Here is a 24,712-nt window from a genome sequence, read left to right on the forward strand (position 1 = left end):
TCAGGAGGGTGTAGGGGGGCTGGTACACATAAAGATAATCGGGCTGTTTGTAACAATTTCCCCCTTCCCAACGAAGGATGTTGTCACACTATCTATTAAGGCTACACAATATATCGGGGGAAAATCGATATCACGGTAATGGCCCACGCAATATCCATATGTCAAAGGCATGTAATAAGTTTCATATGGAATTGCATACTTTTAACTGAGACTAAGCTTTGTCATTGTTTGAACAGTTTGTAGGACTTCAGAGGCACCACTTTGGATGGATTTAGAGGTTTTACCGTACTTGACTTACCAGTATTCATTCATTTTATTCTCTCACTTTGTGACCTCGGGGTTCCAGATGCCTGACAAAGACTAGGACTCCGTGTTGGAGTGCTGTGCAAAAGATTTGAACACAGTTTGTTGGTGAGGTTCTGTTTTGTTTTTCTTCTCCATTGGCTTTGCATGATAGACAAGTTTATACTTGTATTAGCTCTCCCTCCTGCTTGGGCTTTTAGTGGCCACTGTAAATGTATGAGCAAACTTTTTTCAGAAGTGGAGTCGAGTCATCATTTGTCATTCAATGCCACACCTTGTTCTCCTATCTTCATTAGCATAACAACGTTCATTGTCATCTTTTCCTCTGTGGTGATACATGTCAATAAACATTTGTGCTTTAATTTGTCATGGTGTACAACATTAAGCCTCAACATTAAGTGTCTTTCTTGTCTTCTTTTTAGCCCCTGCAGTTGCTCTGGTCGCTGTAGGCGTGCTGTTTTACAGAATTTGACTTTGTGGAGAGGGTTTTGCCATTGTAAAACTGAAGAGCACACAACATGACTGTGGCCAATGCAAAGTCAGGCTCAGGTAAGCTGCTGCCAGAATCTGCAGAGGGTCTTGTATGGTCAGGCCTCTTGTGAACTCACGGAAGTAGTAAATGGCATCCTGACGTTTTGCTTTTTTTCTCAAACGTTTTGCTGTCCTCTTATCTATTTTTGAGTTGTCTTTTTGTGTGTGGAAATCCATTTGGTACAAACACTGTTATGAAACCGCCTAGTTCCTACATTTTGTAAGGCTTTTTATACAATAGCAGAGTTTCCTGTGTGCACTCTGACATGTCTATTGGTGCAAGAATTTGTCTGTGTGCAAGTATATTCGGGAATGTGAACTCGCCCATTTATTGACTGTCCCACATTGGTTGGCTCTTTTATTCTGAGTGTTTTCTGTAGCTGCGTTCTTGATGTTGTGTTCCTTTTCATCCCTTCAGCCATGCAGCAGGTTCTGGACAACCTGAAAGACCTGCCCACAGGCTCGCTTGCCAAAGACATCGACCTCATCTTCCTTCGTGGCATCATGGAGAGCCGCATCGTCCGCTCCCTCGCAAAGGTACGAAAATTAGATATCTTACATATACATTGATATCGAAGTGCACCGCATCATATAGAGAAACATATTTTAAATATTTGTTGCTTCTCATGAAGACGATGCATAGCACGGAGTCAGCCCTGTTACGCGTTTCTAATGACATCCTCCTGGCAAATGACTCTGGAGACCACGTGTGTCTGGTTTTATTGGACTTAACTGCAGCATTTGATACAGTGGATCACAGTATTCTGCTGACTCGTTTGCAGCACTTGGTGGGCATTGGCGGGAGTGCTCTTGATTGGTTTAGGTCCTATCTAGCTGACAGGACCTTTTGTGTCAGCCTTGGCTGCTCTGAATCACGCACTGCTCCCCTGTCATGTGGTGTTCCACAGGGCTCAATTCTGGGGCCTCTGCTGTTCTCGCTGTATCTGCTCCCATTGGGTTCCATCTTAAGGAAACATGGTATTCCTTTCCACTGCTATGCAGATGACTGCCAGATCTATGTCCCACTGAGCAAGAAAGACACCTTCTCATTAAGGCCACTCCTATCCTGTCTGGAAGAAATCAAAACCTGGATGGCACAAAATTTCTTGAAGTTCAACGAAAAGAAGACAGAGGTGATATTGTTTGGCCCCAGTGGACCTTGTACATTCCATCCTGTAGACTTGGGCCCCCTATCTCCTTATCTGAAATCAACGGTCTCAAACTTGGGACTTAAACTGGACAGTGATTTCAAACTCGATCGGCAAATTGGTGCCGTTGTTAAATCCAGCTTCTTTCACCTTAGACAGCTGGCCAAAATAAAACCTCTCCTCTCACATGAACACTTTGAGACAGTAATTCATGCCTTTGTCACATCCCGGCTCGATTACTGCAACGCCCTGTACTTTGGAGTCAGCCAGTCCTCCATCAAGCGCCTTCAGCTGGTACAGAATGCCGCTGCTCGCCTCTTGACTGGTACTCGTAAGAGGGAGCATATAACTCCTACTTTGGCATCCCTTCACTGGCTCCCCATTCATTTTAGAATTATTTTTAAGATCCTCCTCTTTGTTTTCAAATCTCTGAATAATCTCGCGCCACCTTACTTCTCTGAGCTCATACGCCCCTACACCCCTGCCCGGCGCCTCAGGTCTGTGGACCAGTCTTTGCTAGACGTACCAAGAACTAAACTGAGGCTCAGAGGGGATCGAGCCTTTTCTGTTGCTGGTCCATCTCTCTGGAATGACCTCCCACTGAACATTCGGCAAGCCTCCTCGCTGCCCATCTTTAAAGCCCTCCTCAAAACTCACTTGTATTCTTTGGCGTTTGACTCAGCATGACTTAGATTTGCTATTGGTTTTACTGCTTGGTGCTTTCTACCGCCTTATTACTTATTACTTATTACTGATTCGTCTTACTGTTTATTGTATATGTTAAATCGCTCCATGTACAGCACTTTGTATGCAGCGATGGCTGTTTGAAAGTGCTCTATAAATACTGTTGACTTGACTTGACTTGACTTGAAGCTACGGTAAATAAGGTTTATCAAAATAAAAGTAGACATTAACCATGGTTCTATACGCGGTCATCATGTATAGTATATTAACTCCTCAAGAAAAAAAAAAAGAATTTCACAGGAATTGCTTTTATATGCATGACTGAATAATCTGGAGCTCACAAATAAAAATGAAGAAAATAATTTCACTCCTAGGTGAACAAATGCACTGGGGTTTCATGATTGTCATACTGTTTTGAGTGCTCTATGGCCAAGGGACTGACAACAAGAAAAAAAGCACAGACCTGCGCCATGGCCACACAAACCTAATCCTGTTTATGTCATTTGTTTAAAAAATCATGAGGTGGCAGGCCATGCTGTTTCATTCCCTTTAAGTGCAGCTCAACGACATTTCACAGAGGGAGCAATTTTCAAAATGCCCCAAATTCTCGATCACCAAAAATTCAAAATTTTCACTCCTAAAATTACCACCCCAAACTTCCTTTGTTCAGACTCAATGACATTAAAAAAAAAATGGATTCTCGTCATTATTCCCATTTGAAATTCAAAGCGTTCGGTACTTTAATTCACCCTGGTACTAATTTTCAACATTTCAAAAATGTCTACGTCCCCCAAAAAATTCTACATTCATTCCACAGGCATCCATATTTTTTTCATTCGGCTTTTCAGCATCCACATGCATTTTCTCCAGAAATCGCAAATGTCTCTTATAGATGTCATCCTCAACCGATTGCACTAAATATAGTAAAGTTGATTGCCTTTGATGCCCCCAACCAGAGTGAGAAATGAAAACAGATTGTGCATCGCGCAGTAGGAGACCATACCTTAACTGTGCAAGGTCTAAACTGGAGTGTTTTCACATAATGGGAACATTACGGTATTACACGACTTAAATAGACGTGTTAACTCGGGTCAATGAGGCCAACAGCATGATAATAAATCACTGGTAGAGATTGTAGCCATGCGGTCAATCTATGAATAGAACAATGGAGCGTGCCACTCTTGAAAAACTGTGCCCCCCCCCCCCCCCCCCAATACTCTATTACATAACATTTGACTCCTGATAGATTGGCAAAGATTCAACTTTTAAATGTCTTCAAGTGTACGTCTTTAGACTGACACGCCTTCTAACGGGTCATTGTATAGCTTTTTTCTTCACGCTATAACAGTAAATACATGTCGTTTTTCAGAATATTTCATGTGTCGTTTGCTGTAATAATTTTGAGAACTACTGCAGGCACCATACTAAAACCACATTTTTACACTAGAAGTGCTTGTTTGTCGAATCGGTGTATCCCATTAGGCATCTTCCCGGGATTCATAATGCTGGATGTACAGTATGCCATTTTGAATTGTTTTTTAATATTATTTATTTTTATTGCTGAAGTCGTCTCCTTGATACTGGCCACCTCTGCTTAAATGATCTCCATTGTTATTTGAGCAGGTCATAAAAATGTGAATAATTTTTGGAATAAATGCACTCTGTTAAGTGGTCCATTTTTTTTTGTGTTTTCTGAAAAGACTGAAAAATGACAAAGGCCATGATTGTAGGAAGGTGACCAAATGCACCATAAAATATCAACTCAGCTAAGAGTTTTCTTTTGAATGCCATGGAATCTCTGAGGAGAAGTAAATATTGGCATGAAAACGTTTTTAAGTTATTATTTTCATAAAAACTTATATCTACTACACTACTTTATTTTAATGTTAGTCAATATGGTGGCACTGGGAGCATTCTGTATTTTTTTTAGGAGGTACTTGGTGCAAAAGGTTCGAGGATGACTGGGATACATACAGTAATGTGTCCATTTTGTGTTGGCATTCGCAGGCTCAAGAGCGGCTGGAGGAGGTCAAGTTGGAAGCGGTGCGAGATGACAACGTTCAGCTGATCTCCGAGATCCTGGACTCCCTCAATAAGCTGACTGACAAAGACGCTGCCACTGTGGAGCTCACCCACATCCTCCAGGAGCCTCACTTTAAGGTAGTTTGATCCTCTTCCTTTCCTCGGCCATAGCTCTGTCATAGAATAGACCCCCCCCACCCCCCACCTCTCATCACATGGAAACATTCATCAGAACCTTTTTTTTCCAAATTGTACCTCCCTTCCTCTCCCCCACCACTCATTGTCTGTGGCATGGGTAGGAGTGGAGCGGGGCAGGGTGTGTGACCAATGGCAGGCCTAGTTTGTAGGAAACGAGAGGGGCAGAGCACTTGCGTCACCTCCAATATTTGGAGTCGCTGATGCACTTTGTAGTCTCCAGCCGATGTTGCTGTTGCTGCTAGGGTAAGAATATTGCTCTTATTCTTGGACTCTGCGTTTATCAGTGATCAGAAATCATTTTGGTTATACGCGTCTTGTCGTGCACAAATGGCTAACCTTTTTCCTGTCAGGGGCCCTTCATTTTGAGGGCTTTGCATGTTGGAAAAAAAAAGGTTTAATATGGTGTATTATGCACGTCTATGGGCCATTTTATAACAGTTGTATTTGTTCCTGCAATTGCACGATAGCTCGTTCGTTCTACTTCCCATCTACTGAATTATTTTGTATGGCTGTGTGATAGGGCCTTAAAATAAAACATAGACTTTGCTCATCTGTGCTCCAAAAATGATTATTTTCTATCATTTCTGAACCTAGGGCTGCAACTAATGATTATTTTATTAATTGATGAATCTGTGTATCTTATCAATTAATCGAGGAAAGGAAACAATTTGCCTTGATGTGCTTCATTTAGTTGTTCTTGCTGCCATCTCGTGACATGTATAGACAATTACACAAACCCTTTTGGGGAGAATGTTAATTACTGGCTGATTTTCACTGTGTTAGGGCTCAATCCCTACCACAAATGTGGACGTTCACTAGAATCGATAAAACTGATTAATTCTCAAGCCCTATGATCTGGTTACAGCTGCAATTGCAATCTAGAATTCTGTTATTCACTTGTGTTTTCTGCAGTCTTTGATAGAGGCTCATGACCAAGTGGCTGCAAAGTGCTATGAGATGCCAAGCGTTGCACCGCTGCAAAACGGCACAGACGCCTTGGCGAATTGTCTCATGCCCGCCGACGCCATCAGGATGATTGGCATCCAGAAGAAAGCCGGAGAACCGCTGGTATGTAAGCAGCGGAGCAACTACGGCAGCAGTGACTCTGCCTCGCCACGTTTGGGCTCTGATGGACATTAAAAGTCTTGTTGAAATGAGAAGAATAAGAAAAAGCCAAGACAAAGTATTTCAATTTTACAATTTCCATCATTTCTCTTGAGAAGGAAGTAAATATAAAAGACTGAAATAATGTGGTTGCAGAAGTGAACACACCCACTTATAACTGGGCTTTGGGTGTTTGGATGTTCTAGTCGGCTTTTCCTGACTTTTTTTTTCTTCCGACCATAAGCTTTAAATGTTTTGTTCTCAGACTAACTGAAATTTGAAACTGTTCCTAATTCCCTCCAATTTGTTTAAAGCTGCAGTTGCAGCTCAAGAAAAACTTTTTTGAACTTGGTTTCATAGGACCATCACAAAGTCTTCCAAACATATGCCGCAAAACGTTTGATGGTCTGATGAATGCAAAGCTGAAACTTTTTGGCGATCATCTATTTCATAAATGGCGGAAAACATTGTGATTCATCTTGGACTCGTTTTTTTTTTTCATATCACAAAATGTGTTGACTTTTTATTTCCACTGTCCTTCACACATTTGTTTTATCCGCCTCTTTACCCGAATGACTTTGTCCGCACGGTGGACCTGTTGTGTAATTTATGACGTGCGGCGGCGCGATAACAAAGCACGTCTTTCAGGGGGTGACCTTCCGCGCGGAGCGAGGAGAAATGGTCATCGCGCGGATCCTGCACGGCAGCTCAATTGACCGGCAGGGCATGCTGCGCACGGGCGACGTCATCCGGGAGGTGAACGGCCACCAGGTGGGCGGCGACCCGCACCAGCTGCAGGAGCTACTCAGGGACTGCAGTGGCAGCGTCACGCTGAAGGTGCTGCCCAGCTACAAGGACTCACCGGCCCTTCCACAGGTGAGGACATGAATGTGATATGGTGGTAAAATCGATTCGCGGTTTATGATTAACAAATTCACCCACCCAACATTCTTTTTAATGGAACCTTTCCCAGCTAGTTATGGAAAAAACACATTTTCAGATTTTTGTGGTTTTTCCTCATATGCCGCAAAACCCTGCCTAACTACGAAAGTAGTAGAGTGGTGACTTACGAGTGTCCCAATTTAATTCTTTATTTTTGGAGTTATGACCTGTCAATCATTAACAGAATCATTTATGAATGGGTAAAGTACTTAACTCATTCAGTACCAGCCAATTCTAGACCAAGTCCAAAAAGACGTTTAAAAACGTCTTTGGGAGCGAATGAGTTAAACACGAATACAGAATGAGAACACTTGCAAGGAGCTGCAGTAAGCCCAAAATCGCTGAAACGCAGATCAATTGGCCAGGTTCTTCACAGCACTCTAAGCCACGCCCCTTAAAGGCACACATCCCACAATACAGTTGTTGTGGCTTGACACTGATTGAAACAAGTTTATTTCTTTATTTCCTTTGTTTTTAAATACAGTATTCCGGTCACGTTTTCACCTCTACAATGTTCACATTTCAAAGTCCCACTTTCACCTCATTCATTTTCCATTTGATGATTTACCTGACAACGAACATTGTTATGATGTAAACTTCGTTATGACAACCATGTTTTTCCCAGAAAATAGTGAAAAGGCCTTCGTTACAACTAACCGCGGAAAGCTAACTGCAAGCACAACCTTCCTTGCGACAAAAAAAAAAGGTACGGCGCGGGATTCCCCTCCGTTGCTCAGCAACGTGGAACAAGGATTATGCCCCTCTTAGAATTATTACTCGGACCAGTGAAAGTGATACTAGGTTCGCTTCACTGTTCCTATTTTTCTTTATTAATGATACAGTTATGATGTTTTACTGTGCTGGAACTCAGCAATAGCCTTTTAAATGAGTTGATCGGGCATATCGATTTGATATACAAGTGAATTGAGTTACAAGTCGATCATATTCAACATGTGTCTTAAGATGCCAAAGTGAACGTGATACATATCGACGGAGAGGCAAGCTTTATATGTGGGTTGGTGCTCAAGTTGAGCCTGGTTTGTTCGCGGCAGCTGCGGAGAGTTTCGCCTCATGCACACGCACGCGTGCACTTCTGGTTAGACTTCACACAGGTCTGATCGGCTCGATTCAATCTGCTGATGTATTGCATTTTATGCAAAAGTCGCAATCAGCTGTCAGGTCATAATTTGTCGATCCATCAATGAAGTCGCTGATCGGATCGAGTTTTGTTTGCCCGTCTATGCCGCTTTGCATTGGGTCGGAGCATTTGACCGCCATACTTGCGTCAGATCAATTTGTGGTGTCAAGTTAAATTAATCCCCTCCGTGAGCCGTCACCTTACCGTGGTGGAGGGGTTTGCGTGTCCCGATGATCCTAGGAGCTAAGTTGTCTGGGGCTTTATGCCCCTGGCAGGGTCACCCATGGCAAACAGGTTCTAGGTGAGGGGCCAGACAAAGCATGGCTCATAGACCCTTATGATGACTACAATATATGGACCAAGGTTTCCCTTGCCCGGACGCGGGTCACCGGGGCCCCACTCTGGAGCCAGGCCTGGAGGTGGGGCTCGTTGGCAAGCGCCTGGTGGCCGGGCCTACACCCATGGGGCCCGGCCGGGCACAGCCCGAAGAGGCAACGTGGGTCCCCCTTCACATGGGCTCACCACCCATAAGAGGGGCCAAAGGGGTCGGGTGCTATGTGAGCTGGGCGGCAGCCAAAGACGGGGACCCTGGCGGTCCGATCCTCGGCTGCAGAAGCTAGCTCTTGGGACATGGAATGTCACCTCTCTGGCAGGGAAGGAGCCCGAGCTGGTGTGTGAGGCAGAGAATTTCCGACTGGATATAGTCGGACTTGCCTCCACACACAGCTTGGGTTCTGGTACCAGTTCTCTCGAGAGGGGTTGGACTCTCTTCCACTCTGGAGTTGCTCACGGTGAGAGGCGCAGAGCAGGTGTGGGCATACTCATTGCCCCCCGGCTCAGTGCCTGTACATTGGGGTTCACACCGGTAGACGAGAGGGTTGCCTCCCTCCGCCTTCGGGTGGGTGGACGGGTACTGACTGTTGTTTGTGCATATGCACCAAACAGCAGCTCAGCATACCCACCCTTTTTGGAGTCCTTGGAGGGTGTGCTGGAGAGTACTCCTGCTGGGGACTCCCTTGTTCTGCTGGGGGACTTCAATGCTCACGTGGGCAATGACAGTGAGACTTGGAGGGGCGTGATTGGGAGGAACGGCCCCCCCGATCAGAACTCGAGTGGTGTTTTGTTATTGGACTTCTGTGCTCGCCACGGATTGTCCATAACGAACACCTTGTTCAAACATAAGGGTGTCCATATGTGCACTTGGCACCAGGACACCCTAGGCCGCAGTTCGATGATCGACTTTGTAGTTGTATCATCGGATTTGCGGCCGCATGTTCTGGACACTCGGGTGAAGAGAGGGGCGGAGCTGTCAACTGATCACCACCTGGTGGTGAGTAGGCTCCGATGGTGGGGGAAGATGCCAGTCCGTCCTGGCAGACCCAAACGTATCGTGAGGGTTTGTTGGGAGCGTCTGGCGGAATCCCCTGTCAGAAGGAGTTTCAACTCCCACCTTCGACAGAGCTTTTCCCATGTTCCGGGGGAGGCGGGGGACATTGAGCCCGAGTGGACCATGTTCCGTGCCTCTATTGTTGAGGCGGCCAATCTGAGTTGTGGCCGTAAGGTGGTTGGTGCCTGTCGTGGCGGCAATCCCCGTACTCGCTGGTGGACACCAGCAGTAAGGGATGCCGTCAAGCTGAAGAAGGAGTCCTATCGAGCCTTTATGGCCTGTGGGACCCCAGAGGCAGCTGACAGGTATCGACTGGCCAAGCGGACCGCGGCTTCGGTGGTCGCCGAGGCAAAAACCCGAGCGTGGGAAGAGTTCGGTGAGGCCATGGAAGCCGACTTCCGGACGGCTTCGAGGAAATTCTGGTCCACCCTCCGACGTCTCAGGAGGGGGAAGCAGTGCACCACTAACACTGTGTACAGTGGGGATGGGGCGCTGCTGACTTCGACTCGGGACGTTGTGAACCGGTGGGCAGAGTACTTCGAAGACCTCCTCAACTCCACCAACACGCCTTCCTTGGAGGAAGCAGAGCCCGAGGACTCTGAGGTGGGCTCTCCTATCTCTGTGGTTGAAGTCACCGATGTGGTTAAAAAGCTCCTCGGTGGCAAGGCCCCAGGGGTGGATGAGATCCGCCCGGAGTTCCTCAAGGCTCTGGATGTTGTGGGGCTGTCCTGGTTGACACGCCTCTGCAACATCGCGTGGTCAACAGGGAGAGTGCCTCTGGATTGGCAGACCGGGGTGGTAGTCCCTCTTTTTAAAAAGGGGGACCGGAGGGTGTGTTCCAACTACAGAGGGATCACACTCCTCAGCCTCCCTGGTAAGGTCTATTCAGGGGTGCTGGAGAGGAGGGTCCGTCAGGAAGTCGAGCCTCAGATTGAGGAGGAGCAGTGTGGTTTTCGTCCCGGCCGTGGAACAGTGGACCAGCTCTACACCCTTAGCAGGGTCCTTGAGGGTATGTGGGAATTCGCCCAACCAGTCTACATGTGTTTTGTGGACTTGGAGAAGGCGTTTGACCGTGTCCCTCGGGGAGTTCTGTGGGGGGTGCTTCGTGGGTATGGGGTACCGAACCCCCTGATACGGGCTGTTCGGTCACTATACCACCGATGTCAGAGTTTGGTTCGCATTGCCGGCAGTAAGTCGGAATCGTTTCCAGTGGGGGTAGGACTCCGCCAAGGCTGCCCTTTGTCGCCGATTCTGTTCATAACCTTTATGGACAGAATTTCTAGGCGCATCCGAAGCGTTGAGGGAGTCCGTTTTGGGGGCCTCAGTATTACATCCCTGCTTTTTGCAGATGATGTGGTGCTGTTGGCTCCTTCAAACGGGGCTCTACAACTCTCACTGGAGCGTTTCGCAGCCGAGTGTGAAGCGGTTGGGATGAAAATCAGCACCTCCAAATCTGAAACCATGGTCCTCAGTCGGAAAAGGGTGGAGTGCCCCCTCCGGGTCGGGGGGGAGATCTTGCCCCAAGTGGAGGAGTTTAAGTATCTTGGGGTCTTGTTCACGAGTGAGGGCAGGAGGGAGCGAGAGATCGACAGGCGGATCGGTGCAGCATCTGCTGTGATGCGGACGTTGTATCGGTCTGTCGTGGTGAAGAAGGAGCTGAGCCAAAGGGCGAAGCTCTCAATTTACCGGTCGATCTACGTCCCAACCCTCATCTATGGCCACGAGCTATGGGTCGTGACCGAAAGAACGAGATCCCGGATACAAGCGGCCGAAATGAGTTTTCTCCGCAGGGTGTCCGGGCTCTCCCTTAGAGATAAGGTGAGGAGCTCGGTCATCCGGGAGGGGCTCAGAGTCGAGCCGCTTCTCCTCCACATCGAGAGGAGCCAGATGAGGTGGCTTGGGCATCTGATTCGGATGCCTCCTGAGCGCCTCCCTGGTGAGGTGTTCCGGGCATGTCCCACCGGGAGGAGACCCCGAGGAAGACCCAGGACACGCTGGAGAGACTACGTCACCCAGCTGGCCTGGGAACGCCTCGGGATCCCCCGGGGAGAGCTGGAAGAAGTAGCTAGGGAGAGGGAAGTCTGGGCTTCCCTGCTAAAGCTGTTGCCCCCGCGACCCGGCCCCGGATAAGCGGTAGATGATGGATGGATGGATGGATGGAAGTTAAATTAATATGGTAAATGTTTTAGGCGGCGCGTCGATTACTCGTGTTTTTCCAACTCTTTGCTGCAGGGCTTGGTCCCTTTCACCCGTGAATGGCTTAGCTGGAGATTACTGTACAATGTACCACTTGACGATTGGCATTAGGGAGTGTTTCCTGACCCGTGTGTGCTCCGAATGCCAAACCAGTGTAAACCGAGCCCAAGGGGCATCTATTATTAACACCATCCCCCCTGACACACACACACACACACACACACAATCTGGGACATAGGGCCCTCTTTTGTGCTTACAGTAAGAGCACGGCAGCGTTATGTCATCATGTGACCTTTTTCCCAAAGCATCAGTTGATCAAAGTTGCCCAATGAGCTAATTTCAGCCGCATTAAAAATCGCTTACTTTCAGTGGTGTTTTTGTTGTCATCACACTGGCCGATGCATTCCAGTAAATTAGAATATCGTCGAAGCTCGCCAAAGTGAAACTCGGTTAGATTCACTTGACGGTTTTGTTTTGTTTTCTTTCAAATCTGTGCCATGAATCAATGCCATGCCGCCTTCTTCTCTGGTTTTGATTGCGGTACACCTGTCGTTATTTCTGGTCAGGTTTACCTGAAGGCCCACTTCAACTACAACCCGGCCTCAGACAACCTGATTCCCTGTAAGGAGGCGGGCCTCGCCTTCTCGAAGCGAGACATCCTTCACGTTGTCAACAAGGACGATCCCGACTGGTGGCAGGTGAGTTGGTGCGTTCTGAATTCCGATATCTACATGTATCTAAAGAGAACATTCGACCAGAAGCATGACCTTGATCAGTGGCATTATCCCGTGAACCGAACCAGAACGCCAAACGCTGTACATCTTTCTTTTCATGGCGCATTTATAGAATGAACGACTTCAAAGCTCGGCGAACATATGAGTTTGAATTTCTCGATGTAGGTTCTACTATATGAGCTAACAATGCGGACAGGGGAGTGATTTGCCCGAGCTCTTCGTTCCGCTCTAGGCACGCAGTGTTGTGGGCGGAGCAACCGGCCTCATCCCCAGCCAGTTCTTGGAGGAGAAGCGGAAAGCATTTGTGAGAAAAGACTGGGATCTGTCGGGTAAAGGTGAGTGCCAGGAACCTTCACGTTCAAGCGGCACCACAACAGGGAACCGATGACGCTTGTGTGCCATTCAGGGTTGCTCTGCGGGAATCTCGTAGCCAAAAAGAAGAAGAAAAAAATGATGTACCTCACTGCAAAGAATGCAGGTGCGTGTCACGATCCTATTGAAAGTCTATTTGCACAAGTCAATCTAACGTCGTGCTTGTTTTTAAATGATCAGAATTCGACCGCTACGAGCTGCAGATCTATGAGGAGGTGACCAAGATGCCGCCCTTCCAGAGGAAAACTCTGGTTCTGATTGGTGCCCAGGGTGTTGGGAGGCGCAGCCTAAAAAACAGGCTCATCGTCATGAATCCTCTCCGATATGGAACCACTGTGCCCTGTGAGTGACTCTCAGCCAAGGAAAGGCTTCTGTCAAATGAGCGGCTGAGTACTTGAGCGGGCAAGCTTAGTTTTTGGCATTTTTGCATTGAAGTGAGTCAAAATTGAATGAATCTGGGAGATTGGTAGCTTGGTGATTTACACGGCTATGATTGCTTTGACAGAAATCGAACAATATGTTATGAGATGTGATAAATAAGATTGATTTATACTAAGGAGCAGATTAACTGGCAAGTGTGGTATTGGACTGCCCCCTAGTTGTCACACATGGAACTAAATCTTGATCTCCACCAGCATTCGTCTGACTCCGTTTCAGTTTTCATGACTGCACTTTGCTTTCAAAACGACAAATATAGAGCAAGACCGCTTTAGTTCTCTGTAGCTCAAATCACCGTCTACTCTTCTTTGCTCTAATAGTTCCCGTGACTCACATCATGTTTGAAGCAGCATCTTAAATAGATGCCATCTTCGAAGGGCTCAGGCTTGCAAAAGACACATGACGAAACCCCCAAAACAGGCGAGCCGTGATTGGTCGTTCCTTTTGGCATCGTGATGTCATTTTCAGTCGATAGCAAGTGGCGAAACGGCTGCCCACTGAGACGCATAAAAATGATTTGCCTGCCTAATTGGGTTTCCACAAATGCAATATCAATCCGCAATTAATACCGCATCGAGATGAGTGCGGCCACATTGAACCTAAAATTTTGATGTGACTTCCGCTTTAAAAATCCTGTTTAATATTTATGATCACAATTTCATACAAACTTAAACTAAACGATTTTTGGATGTAAATGTATTTGAAATATCTTAGAACTGTAATAATTTTGAAGAATATATATTTTTTAAATTTTGTATATTCAGTCAAAGGTTGAGCATATAATTTACATACTAAATTTGATTTAAATTTATTAATTATTTTAAAATTAATTTTTATAGTAAAATAAATGCCTCTTTGCAAGTAGGTACAAGTACCCCCCCCCCCCCCCCCCCTCGGCCACTGTAGGAAGGCGTGTGATGTTTATTTGTGTTGTTTTCCCTCATTTCAGTCACTTCGCGCAGCCCCAGAGAAGAAGAGCGAGACGGGCAGAACTACTCGTTTGTGACGCGGCATCAGATGGAGCGGGACATCAAGGACAGCCGCTTCCTGGAGCACGGCGAGTACGACGGCAACCTCTACGGCACCAAGATCGACTCCATCCATCAAGTGGTGGCGGCCGGCCGCACCTGCATCCTGGACGTCAACCCGCAGGTGAGTGCGCAGCTCGCTGCGGCTACACTCGACCAAGAAGGGGAGTGGTGGGGGCGGGGGGCTTGTTATCTGATGTTTGTTGAAATTGTGTTCAGGCTTTGAAAGTGCTGAAGACTGCCGAGTTCATGCCCTTTGTAGTCTTCATTGCCGCTCCTGAGCTGGACACTTTGAGAAATATGCACAAAGCTGTCGTGGATGCCGGACTTACAACCAAACTACTTACCGTAAGTTTGACAGGAAATTTGGACCACCCATCACTGTCTTCAAAACCATTTCAGTTTCAAGCGCACATTTTAGTCCTTTAAAGTCCTTTAGTCATTCGGCTGTCAAATTCGGGTGCCCATGGGGCCAAAACTCAAAATACAGTTTTGGTGACATACAAACATTCACATTTAGTGAACAGACTGAAGCTGATTGTTTTTAATCAAAACAGACAGCATCTAATTCCAAAATAAATGAACTTCAACTCCAAATATGTTGCTCTTCCTAAAAATATCCTCCACAAGTTGACAAATTGCAACATGGTGAAGTCACAAAAGAAAATGTGTGCTTCTCAGTTGGTGAATTTGCTCTTGTGTGGTTTTGTTTGGGTGCTTTGTTTCTTTTCTCAGCAACCTCTTTACGTTTGGGTTCAGGTTATCTGTTGTTGAGATTGTCAAGATGAACTGCAGGTTTCCATCAGTGAGCCAAGTCATACTGGAATCTAATGATAGGTTCGCATTGTGTCAATCTTGAGTCAAATGGGCCACGGTCAGAGGTCCTTATTTGAGGAAGGCTCTTTGTTGGCGCAAGCAATATCCAGCAACTAACTTGCAGCAATGCGCTTTAAGTGAAAGCACACAGACCGGCTGTCGCCAAGCAACCTCACTTTAGAGTTTAAACAGAACGACAGCACAAATTGTATCTGATATGCGAAACACGTTCATATTGATCTTTCTTGCCGTGTGAGCGCAGGAGAACGATTTGAAGAAAACGGTGGAGGAGAGCGCCAGGATCCGGCGCGCCTACAGCCACTTCTTCGACTTGACCATTTACAATGACAACTTGGACAAAGCCTTCGACCAACTGCAGGAGGCAGTAGAGAGACTATTTGTGGAGCCGCAGTGGGTCCCGGTCAGCTGGGTCTACTGATGCTGCCCCCCTCCCCTCCACCATCGATCCGACTGGACACTGGACTGTCCTGAGCTGCTAAGCCTGCCATGTGAACGTAGACACTGCACTGCACACTATGCAAGTCAGAGCACACAGGAAGTGTACTTATTTATTGGCAAACTCGTTTAATTTACTCATCAAATAGATTGGGAGTCATATTGTGTCAGGATGTTTTGAATAACAAAAAATAATTAAGTTTCCATGTCCCATTATTTTATGTCACACTTCTCAGTTGTCTATTTATTCTGCTAAAATAATAGAGGGCTTGCTGATTGATACCTCACCTCAGTGTTTTCGTTTACACTTTTGTCATCTCATTTTGCCACTATTTGTACTTTCGTTCTTCTCGTAGTCACAACCCTGCTTTTTTCCCCCCTCCCATTTCTGGTTCAGAGGAAATTCATTTAAATTGAAGGCTTGTTGTGCCCATCAACTATTTCCCAGACTAAGCCGGGCACAAATCACATGTGAACGTTGATGTTTCTTTCTCTCATTCGATGTGGTGCTGCATTTGACTTACAAAAATAGCCCTTTGAATTAAACAGGGCGTTGTGTCTCAGTAAACCGTCCCTCTTGATGTGATCCCACTTCAACTGTTCAAAAAATATTGACTGACTTTAAAAAAAGGTGTATTTTACTTATATTTCAGAGATGTATTTCCATAGATGTATTTTCAAATGTAAAATAAAAGTTTTTTTTAATGTAATGAACTAATCTGACTGCAGCTTTTTCTTCTTTTTTAAAAAACAAAAACGCCTTACTATACATGGTCGTTTTTTTTGTCTTTTTTTGGGGCTAAAAACGCCTTATTATATATGGTCTTTTTTTTTGGGCTAAAAATGCCTTACTATACATGGCAGTTTTTTTCGGCTAAAAAAAACGCCTTACTATACATGGTCGTTTTTTAATTTAATTTATAATTTCAGATGAGATGTATTTTCAAATGTTAAATGTTTTTTTAATTGTAATGAACTAATCTGACTGCAGCTTTTGCTTCTTTTTTTTTTTAAACCAAGAGTGATGACATTAAAAATGGAGGTGTAACGGTTTAATTCATTTTTTATAAGGCAGGAATGACAGAATGTGAAGAATATTTGAATGGGTTCACATGATCCACAAAGACTATGGCATGCAATGAAGCGAGGTATGCTTTTAAATGTGCGAATATGCCGCTTACAGTTCAAACAACCAAGGAATTAACATGACTATTTTTCGACAGGAGTGCGAAAGCGTTCAACATTTGATAAAACATACAAATCAAGAGACTTTCACTTGAAAAGTTCAGAATGTCATCTGACATGAACAAAGCATATTTACAAACACTAAAAGTGAATTGTGCTGTAATCCAATTTAAAAAGTGATTAGTCTTTGAAGGATGTTATTGGGTGCTTTTCAATTTGGATGATTGTTCTTCACAGTGGAAGGTCTTTTATAAAGCACTTGTTAGTGGGGGTTCAGTGAGCGGAGGCCTCGGAGAGCAATACACATGATGAGAGGTTGGTTTCCTGGTTGCTCCAGCTGGTTGATTTGGCTCCTGGCCGTGTCGCCGTCTCTCTGCAGGCTCATGCCGGAGGAGTTGAACAGATGTTCCATGACAGGCAAGACATTCTCTGGCAGTGCAGCGACGTCTGCGCCGCTCGCCGGCGACTCCCCGCTTTCCATCAAATGCGCTACCTACAACAGATGGCAGCGAAAATTAAAAACCGATTCAGAGTAAATAAATGAAATAACACATTTTAGCGTGGTTGGGGTTCTCTGTACAAACCAGAAGGTCCATGACTTTTAACGTGTCTGGACAGCTGCAGACTCTCAGCGCAGCAAGATTGTCACAAGTCAGTTCTGGAAGGCAAATTTCGGAGCAAATGTGCACTTAAGATGTGAGAATGGCGATAAAACACGCAGCAGATGTAGAAAAGGAACACATTTCGAGTAAAAGAACAAATGCATAACTGTCTTGACCAACTTTTTTTTTTAGGTGTCAATGATATTTTAATGGTTTGTGGGTCATTTTAAGCAGCGGAGTCAGAGTGCGATCCGTTACTTTGAATTGGCTTTAGTTTCTGAATTATTGATATTTTGCAGCTCCTCTGCTTGCCTGCATGTTTTTCAAATGACTATCTTAAAAACTCAAGCCAACTCAGGAAAAGCAATTCCATTTTCGAATTCAGTGACGTCAAAATACCCTCAAACCATTGAAACTTTCTTAGCACCAAAATGTGTGGTGCCCAGTACAATGTTTAGATGTTGGAAAAAAAAAAAGTCATGCTCACCACCCAAAGCACTGGTAATAAGATGAAGTGCACTTAGGACCGTCACAGAGCCTTCCATCTGTGCTGCTGACACACCTTCCGCTTCCTTCAACACTTCCAGAACAGGCTGGATGCTTTATTTGTGCGCCTCGCAAACGTCGACCATGTTAACACTGTTTTCCAGGATCATCTGGTCCAACTGTGAGAGACGAGGGCGGTCTGAAGCGATCATTAAGTCAAGCCATCAAAGCATTTGAGTCATCTTACCACTCTCTGAAGAGCATTGAGGGCTGCTTTGTCTACCATGAGTGCTGTTATGTTTTCGAGCAGAGAAGACCTGCTGGAGGCGGGAAGAGCTGCCAGCAGCTGAAAATGAGCAGCCAGATTCTTCAGTTCTGCAAATGTCAGGGAGAAACGTCAACATTGTCACAAGTGTAATTGCTGAGGAGGTATTTGCCATTTTACAATTATTTTTTTTTTATTTTGAAACGAGTGGCTTTGTTCAGAACAACTGAAAATTATGACATTTCTCGTGGCAACTTGAACGTTTTTCAAGACATTTCAAATTCTTTTTTTTTTTTGCTTTAATTTGCAAGCAGAAATTTGAGATCCGAGTTTAAGACACTCCCAGTTAAGGTTTGACTGTCCAACTGAACATTAAACCAAGAGAATAGCAGCTGTATTCTGATGGCATCCTGTAAGGCGCTTTGACATTTAAAACCTTTTGCTAACCGAGATTCGAAGTGTGTCATACATAACGCTTCAAAAATTCACCTCAATATCAAAAACTCATTGGAATCAACTAAAATATTGCGAGAGCTGTGAAGCAGAGCTGTAAATGTAAGCGGGCAAACAAGTCATGCACGTGGCATGCGAATGCAGACGAGACAATGAAAGCTTTGGCAATAATTGACCTCGTGTAAGATGGCTGCCGTCAGGCTGGTCTTGCCCGCAAGCTCCAGGGACACCTGCCAGACTTTTCTGAGTGGGGCTGTCGACCTCAAAGCCCCCCTCGCTTGACATCAGACACAGCTCTGTGCAAACATGTCATACAATCATTTCACATCCCTGTATAACGGTACCGCTACTTACGAATGAAATTTTTAAGTTACGAAACGCCTCAAAAGGAAAATATTGCCTCGTTACGAAATAAATTTCAAGATACGAAAGGTAAAAATACAGGATGGGCTGCTACTCACAGCTCCGAGTTTCCTGAACGCAACATACGTATAGCTGATCTGCCATTGGCTATTACCGAGCATCATCCTGGCATCCCATTGGCTAAGAGGGACCTCTACTGAATCAGTCTGTGTGTCGATAGATAAAGAGATATGTGTCGATGGAGCGCCCTCGTCATCCGCCCCTCGGGCCATGAGGCATTCGTAAATGTGAATCACCCAGAAAAAGTGTTCACCAGTCGGGCGGTCGCTCACGATGCTGATGTTTGCCTTGGACATTTTCGATGGATCGTTAAAAGTCGACAAAAGCAAATGTCCTCGGATCAGTTCGATACAAAACGGCAGACAAAAAACACTTCTGAGAGAGAACATGAACTAAAGAGGGTAAAAAATGATGAGAACGCAGTTAAAAGTTAAATGACCATCATTTTTAATTGTTACCGGTACTCTATTCATTGTTTTTGGTTTTGTTTTGTTTCTTTACATTACCGGTATGCATAAATCTCATTTATTGTGCAATAATCGTAACATGTGTTTGTTACATATTTCGATGCTTTTTTTTGTTTTAGAAAACATTTATGTCTGAATTTTGGAGGGGTTGGAACGTATTAGGGCATTTACATGGAAAACGCGTCTCTACTTTTCTTGTTCAGTCTCTAAATTTTCTAGTTCCGAAATTTCATCCAGAACCAATTAATTTTGAAAGTAGAGGTACATTGTACGCATATACATTGGTACAGGTGCAGCTTCATAGATTAGATTCCGATGGAAAAGTTCATTTGACCCGCTGCTTTGAATCAAAAAGTACAACTCATACTGTATACAGGGCAATTTTCAGAAGGTCAATTTCACACTATTTTTGTTAACTGTAAAATATAGTCATCAAACATGAAATACTTCCCTCGGTACCACGTGAATCTATAGAATACAGTATATTAGTTTTGCTTTTGGAATGGCATGACTGAAATCGAATACAAGCTCACCGTAGCGACCGTCATGCTTCACCAAGAGGTCAATGAGAGCATAGGCAAGGGTGGTGTTGCTGGGAATCTCCATGGCAATGTTGCTGTCTTTGCCAAGGCTAGCATTGTCTTTCAGCAACACCTGCACAAAGATACGCACTTGTTCAACTTGGCAGTCTTCTTAAAGACAATCAATTGATTGACCCTCAACCCTGAAGCGGTTGTCAGGCAATCGCAGGGCACACAGAGACGAAGAACCATCTGCGCTCACACTTACACCTCAGAACCATTTCGAGTGTTCAATCAGCCTGCCACGCACGTTTTTGGAATGTGGGAGGAAACCGTAGCACCCGGAGAAAACCCACGCAGGCCCGGGGAGAACAAGGAAACTCCACACAGGAAGGCCGGAGGCGGGATTGACCTCTGCAATGTGAGGTCGACGTGCTAACCACTCGACAATCACATATGAAGAACTAAAATAAAGTAAAACTCTGCAACATTTGACGACGCCTGACAGACACATAACGAAGCGGGGACAGGAATCCGATTGTCAGCTGCGCTTGTCATGTCCATAATCGTCATGAGCATGCATTGGATGACTATTTATGTTCGCATCTGTTTGGTCAAATGTAAAAATATATGAATGAAATCGACTAGATTGTACTGCTTATGTTGTACGGTAGCCAAAAGCTTGCCCAAATCACAATAAGTTACATTTCTCACGGAGGCAAGCAGCACAACAAATGGCGGACCTTCATTCAACTTGTACAATTTTTGAGGGGGCCATCTGACTATGTGGAGGTTCAACAGTCGCCGAAGTTGGAGCTAGCAAGTCAACACATTTATACTGCACATGTAGTAAAATATAAGGGAAGATGAAATATCGTAGAAAACAAGTATGTGAGTAGTTCCAGTTTGACCTTTGGACTCTTGAGACCCCAGAGGTTGACGGTCCCAACGCAGCTTCCGGCCTGCTGTAGCTCCTCGACGACACTACACGGCTGGTTGGTCACGATGCGCTCTTTCACGACACCAAACACCTGACACTTTTTTTTGGTCTGTTGGATCAGACAGTGGGACATGTCCAGTACCCTAGTGGGACATTTGATTGTCAGGACATGACAGACACAAATCTTGCAATTTGCAATTCAGTGAAACAGGTATGAAAGGAAACGGTGTCCCATAGAAACAGAACTTAAATGGTGCCTTATTTGAGCCATTTCAAATACACCTTCTTAAATACGTTTAAGAGCTCATCACGAACCTTTTATCATTTTTTGACAATGTTTGGTGGGTTTTTTTCCTGATTTTGAAATTTCTGTTCATGTTCTTGATTTTACTGTCTGGTGCTTTCTACCGCCTTTATTTGTATGCAGCGATGGCTGTTTGAAAGTGCTCTATAAATACTGTTGACTTGACTTGACTTCTTCCTCCTGTGTAAGGACCTCGAGAAAAATAATCATACAGTACATGTAGGTTTTCTAAAATAGTGACGTTCACTCTAATTGACGCCTCTATTCAACTTGAATAAACAGATTTTTTTGGTCTGTTTGTTTTGCCACAGGAGATTCCTCAAGCTATAGCAGGCAAAACCGCCATCATTTAATTCTTGCAACCCATTTGTACAAATATATGTTTCATACTCGAAGAAAATGCCTCTTCTAAGTACATTTATTTTACTGTATTGTGTACTGTGCTGCTGTGTATTCATTATACTGTAACGTTGCTGTCCATAAAACATGTAACTTCGAAAGTTTGTCTATTAAATTTCATTCTGAAAGACAAAAACGGCCCCAAAAAATCAGCTTCTTAATGTTTTATATAAAAAGGGGGACAAAAAGAAGAGTGATTCTAAACAGTCGGACTCTACACGCTTCTGTTCACATGTGACAACAATCTCCTGTCTTCTTCTTACTGTAATGTCTGGATAATTGGGTAAGGTTACCTTCGTGTTATCTTACAAAGAAAAAAATTACACACTTAGAATCTCACAAATGTATGTGGGAGAATGTGTCACATCGCCAGTTACTGAGGGTGTGCACACTTATGCAACCACCTCATTTCTGTTGTTTATTTTCATTTCACCTCTGTAAAACATTTCAGTTTGTGCTGTAGGCCGGATCACTGGTGGGAATGGACTTGAAATAATTTATTGTATTGATTTATTCACACAAACATTGGCATTTAAATAGGGGTGTGTTGACTTTTTATACTCAGTGTATACTGGACGTCCGTGGATTTCTGTTCAGACAGCGGAAATGTAACTGTTGAATATTCAACAGATCCATGTAAGGTTAACAGTGCAACTTTGTGATCTGATAAAGAACAGTCCTGCTTTTTGGAGACCTTCGACAGACATAATTTATATGTATTATTCCTAACCTTGATGACTTTGTAGTGTTTTTTTTTAAAGGAGGACACATTCGGTGAATCAAACCTGTTTTTGGAATCTTGCAGGAGCCTGCGCACATTGACTTCGTCTTTCTTCAAACTGCCAAATGACATTTGGAGTTTGGAAGACTCTTTTCCCTCAACGTTCACGTTGGACTGGATGAATGTGGCATCCACTGACCCTTGAATGTGGCCACCATACGTCCCATTGTATTTGATGAACTCTGTCTCTGTTAAAACTAAAGACGGAAAGACACGTCAGTTAATAGACTAGAAACAATATGTGACCCGGTACGTGGATCTAAAACAGTTAGATAAACTAGTGGTCCCCAACCACGGACCACAGATGATTTGGTACTGGTGACACAGTGACAGTTCAATTTTATTTAGTTTTTTTTGGGCACCTAAAATAAAGAGCGCTTGTGTGAGGTCACCACTGGCTAATGTAACATTTGCAGCAATGGGCAAATAACAAAATATTTTTTAGGTTGGATCATTTAAATTAGGTTATTACAAAATCTGTGTACACAAAAAATTAAAAAGTAGATATATATTTTCCTTAAATATGTGGGTGTGTCAGTGGACTTAATTAACCATCCATCCATCTTCTACCGCTTTTCCCAAGTTGGGTCGTGGGGGCAGTAGCTTTAGCAGAGAAGCCCAGACTTCCCTCTCCCCAGCCACTTGTTGTCGCTCTTCCCGGGGGATCCCGAGGCGTTCCCAGGCCAGCTGGGTGACATAGTCTTGATGACTTAATTAACCATCATTACTAATACGACTTGTTTTGCTAATTTTGACCAATCAATCAGAAGATGGAAATATGAGGACATTATTGTGGACCACTTGGCCCGTTAGCATCACTACTAATTGTGAAGGCAGATTAGATTGACACGGCAACACATTGAGGTTTAACTATTACTGGGAAGAAAAAAAAAAGAAATAAAAATTAACATCCGCATACTGTAATGGAAGCAGTGCAGCCCAGGGTTATAGATTTGGATTTTTCATTATAGTAAGTCATTATTTTGTTTTGAGTTTCGTTTCTCAAAGTCCGTCTGTTGTATTTAGTTTTTAAAGCAATTCTATTCGTTTTGTTGTTTGTTTACCTGGCGCAATAGGCGTGTCGCCTGCGAGGAGGTCGTTGAGGGTAAAGTCGGTGGGCAGATGTTTGGGCTTCTGCCAGAACCAGAAGGGTTTCTGGCTCACAACCACAGTGAGCAGAGCGATGGAGTCGTTGACGCTTCTCATCGGGATCAACAAACCACCGGGGTCCACCTCGTCCACAAAATTCCTGGTGGCTGTGGCAAACATCTCTCCGGAACGAGGGCAGTGAGACGGCTAGTTGACTTCCAGACAGACGCTCGGTCCCTCCTTTAATGCAAAACGAAGTTAAACATGCAGACTTTAACCTACCTTGAATCTCACATTTTCTCAGCGTCTAAAAGGCACAATGAAAAAGCTGAAGGATTTCCTGCAATTAGTCGTCCGTGCACGAAGACAACAGTTAGCACCAGCTACAACAGCGGAGATTTATCAATTATCCAAAATCGTCTTGAACAAAGAGAAGGCAGTATAACGTTAGAGTTTCCACCAGGCCGTCGTTAAGTCGACGAAGCAGTCAAGACACAGTTTGAGAAGACAGACATGAAGAACTTACCGACTCATCAAGATTGAAAAGTCAACGTGAAGACAGACTCCTGTCACGATGGACAAACCGAGGCCACGCCCCATTCCGGAAGCAGACGTTGACCTTTTTTGTTTTTAGTTTATGAAAAACAACAAAACTCCTGTCACAATGGACATAAGGCTACACCCACACCGGAAGCAGACATTGAGCATTTTTTCCTACATTTATTAAAAACATTTGGATAAAAGTTAAGTTTGACATACTAAAGCGCTGCTTGTCAATCAATATACCGAGGCGGGCGGAACGAGATCTTGGTCTGACACCAACTCGATCTAGTAAAATCCCAATTACAATAAAACTACTTCTCGGTAACACTTATAGTTAGCCTTCTTGCGCCCCCTGTGACCACGTGACAAATTGTAATGATCAGTAAGTCAGCGCCGTCAACATTTGAAATGAAGTGTACTGATTATAAAAATTGATGGCTCTATTGCACGTTTGAAGTTCTGCCTCCGTATACACTTTTTCACAAAACATCAACTCCTATTAGATATAGTTGCAACGTTTAGAAAAGTACCATCGTTTGCAAGAACAATTGAAATATCAGTATCTGTACAGCATGTATTGGCCGAGTGCATATGTGACGGGCCACGACGGAGTGTGGCAGTGCATGACTCCGTTACACGGTTTGCAAATGAATGGGGACTGACTAAACTGAAGTGCAACTGTAGACAAAACCATTAAGCAGACATACTTTCTGTTGAATACACAACTTCCACTGTATTAGTCACAGTTGTGCGATCC

At 44.5% G+C, this 24,712-nt stretch overlaps 2 protein-coding genes across 2 annotated transcripts; one reads left to right on the forward strand and one right to left on the reverse strand.

The window, feature by feature from the left end:
• Nucleotides 1–630: 630 nt before the first annotated feature.
• On the forward strand, nt 631–16,199 carry pals2a (protein associated with LIN7 2, MAGUK p55 family member a). The gene is made up of 12 exons (XM_052066648.1): nt 631–852; nt 1,253–1,371; nt 4,674–4,826; nt 5,799–5,954; nt 6,639–6,866; nt 12,220–12,351; nt 12,620–12,722; nt 12,794–12,865; nt 12,940–13,101; nt 14,147–14,349; nt 14,445–14,573; nt 15,304–16,199. Exons 1-12 carry the CDS (start codon nt 822–824, stop codon nt 15,478–15,480), a joined length of 1,665 nt encoding a protein of 554 aa, XP_051922608.1. The 5' UTR covers nt 631–821; the 3' UTR covers nt 15,481–16,199.
• A 335-nt stretch (nt 16,200–16,534) lies between these two features.
• Nucleotides 16,535–23,917, reverse strand: gsdmeb (gasdermin Eb). The gene is given in 9 exon segments (XM_052066649.1): nt 16,535–17,175; nt 17,267–17,340; nt 17,772–17,949; nt 18,018–18,145; nt 18,665–18,784; nt 19,912–20,032; nt 20,811–20,982; nt 22,328–22,520; nt 23,388–23,917. Coding segments are annotated over 9 exon segments (1,422 nt in total). The 5' UTR covers nt 23,593–23,917; the 3' UTR covers nt 16,535–16,944.
• Nucleotides 23,918–24,712: the final 795 nt, after the last annotated feature.

The sequence above is a fragment of the Hippocampus zosterae genome, chromosome 5, assembly GCF_025434085.1.
Source record: "Hippocampus zosterae strain Florida chromosome 5, ASM2543408v3, whole genome shotgun sequence".
Taxonomy (NCBI): Eukaryota; Metazoa; Chordata; class Actinopteri; order Syngnathiformes; family Syngnathidae; genus Hippocampus; species Hippocampus zosterae.

Coding starts and splice junctions, on each gene's coding strand:
- pals2a (XM_052066648.1), top strand. CDS start 822: ATGACTGTGGCCAATGCAAAGTCAGGCTCAG. Junction 5,955..6,638: donor AGAAAGCCGGAGAACCGCTG/GTATGTAAGCAG, acceptor CACGTCTTTCAG/GGGGTGACCTTCCGCGCGGA. Junction 12,723..12,793: donor CTGGGATCTGTCGGGTAAAG/GTGAGTGCCAGG, acceptor TGTGCCATTCAG/GGTTGCTCTGCGGGAATCTC.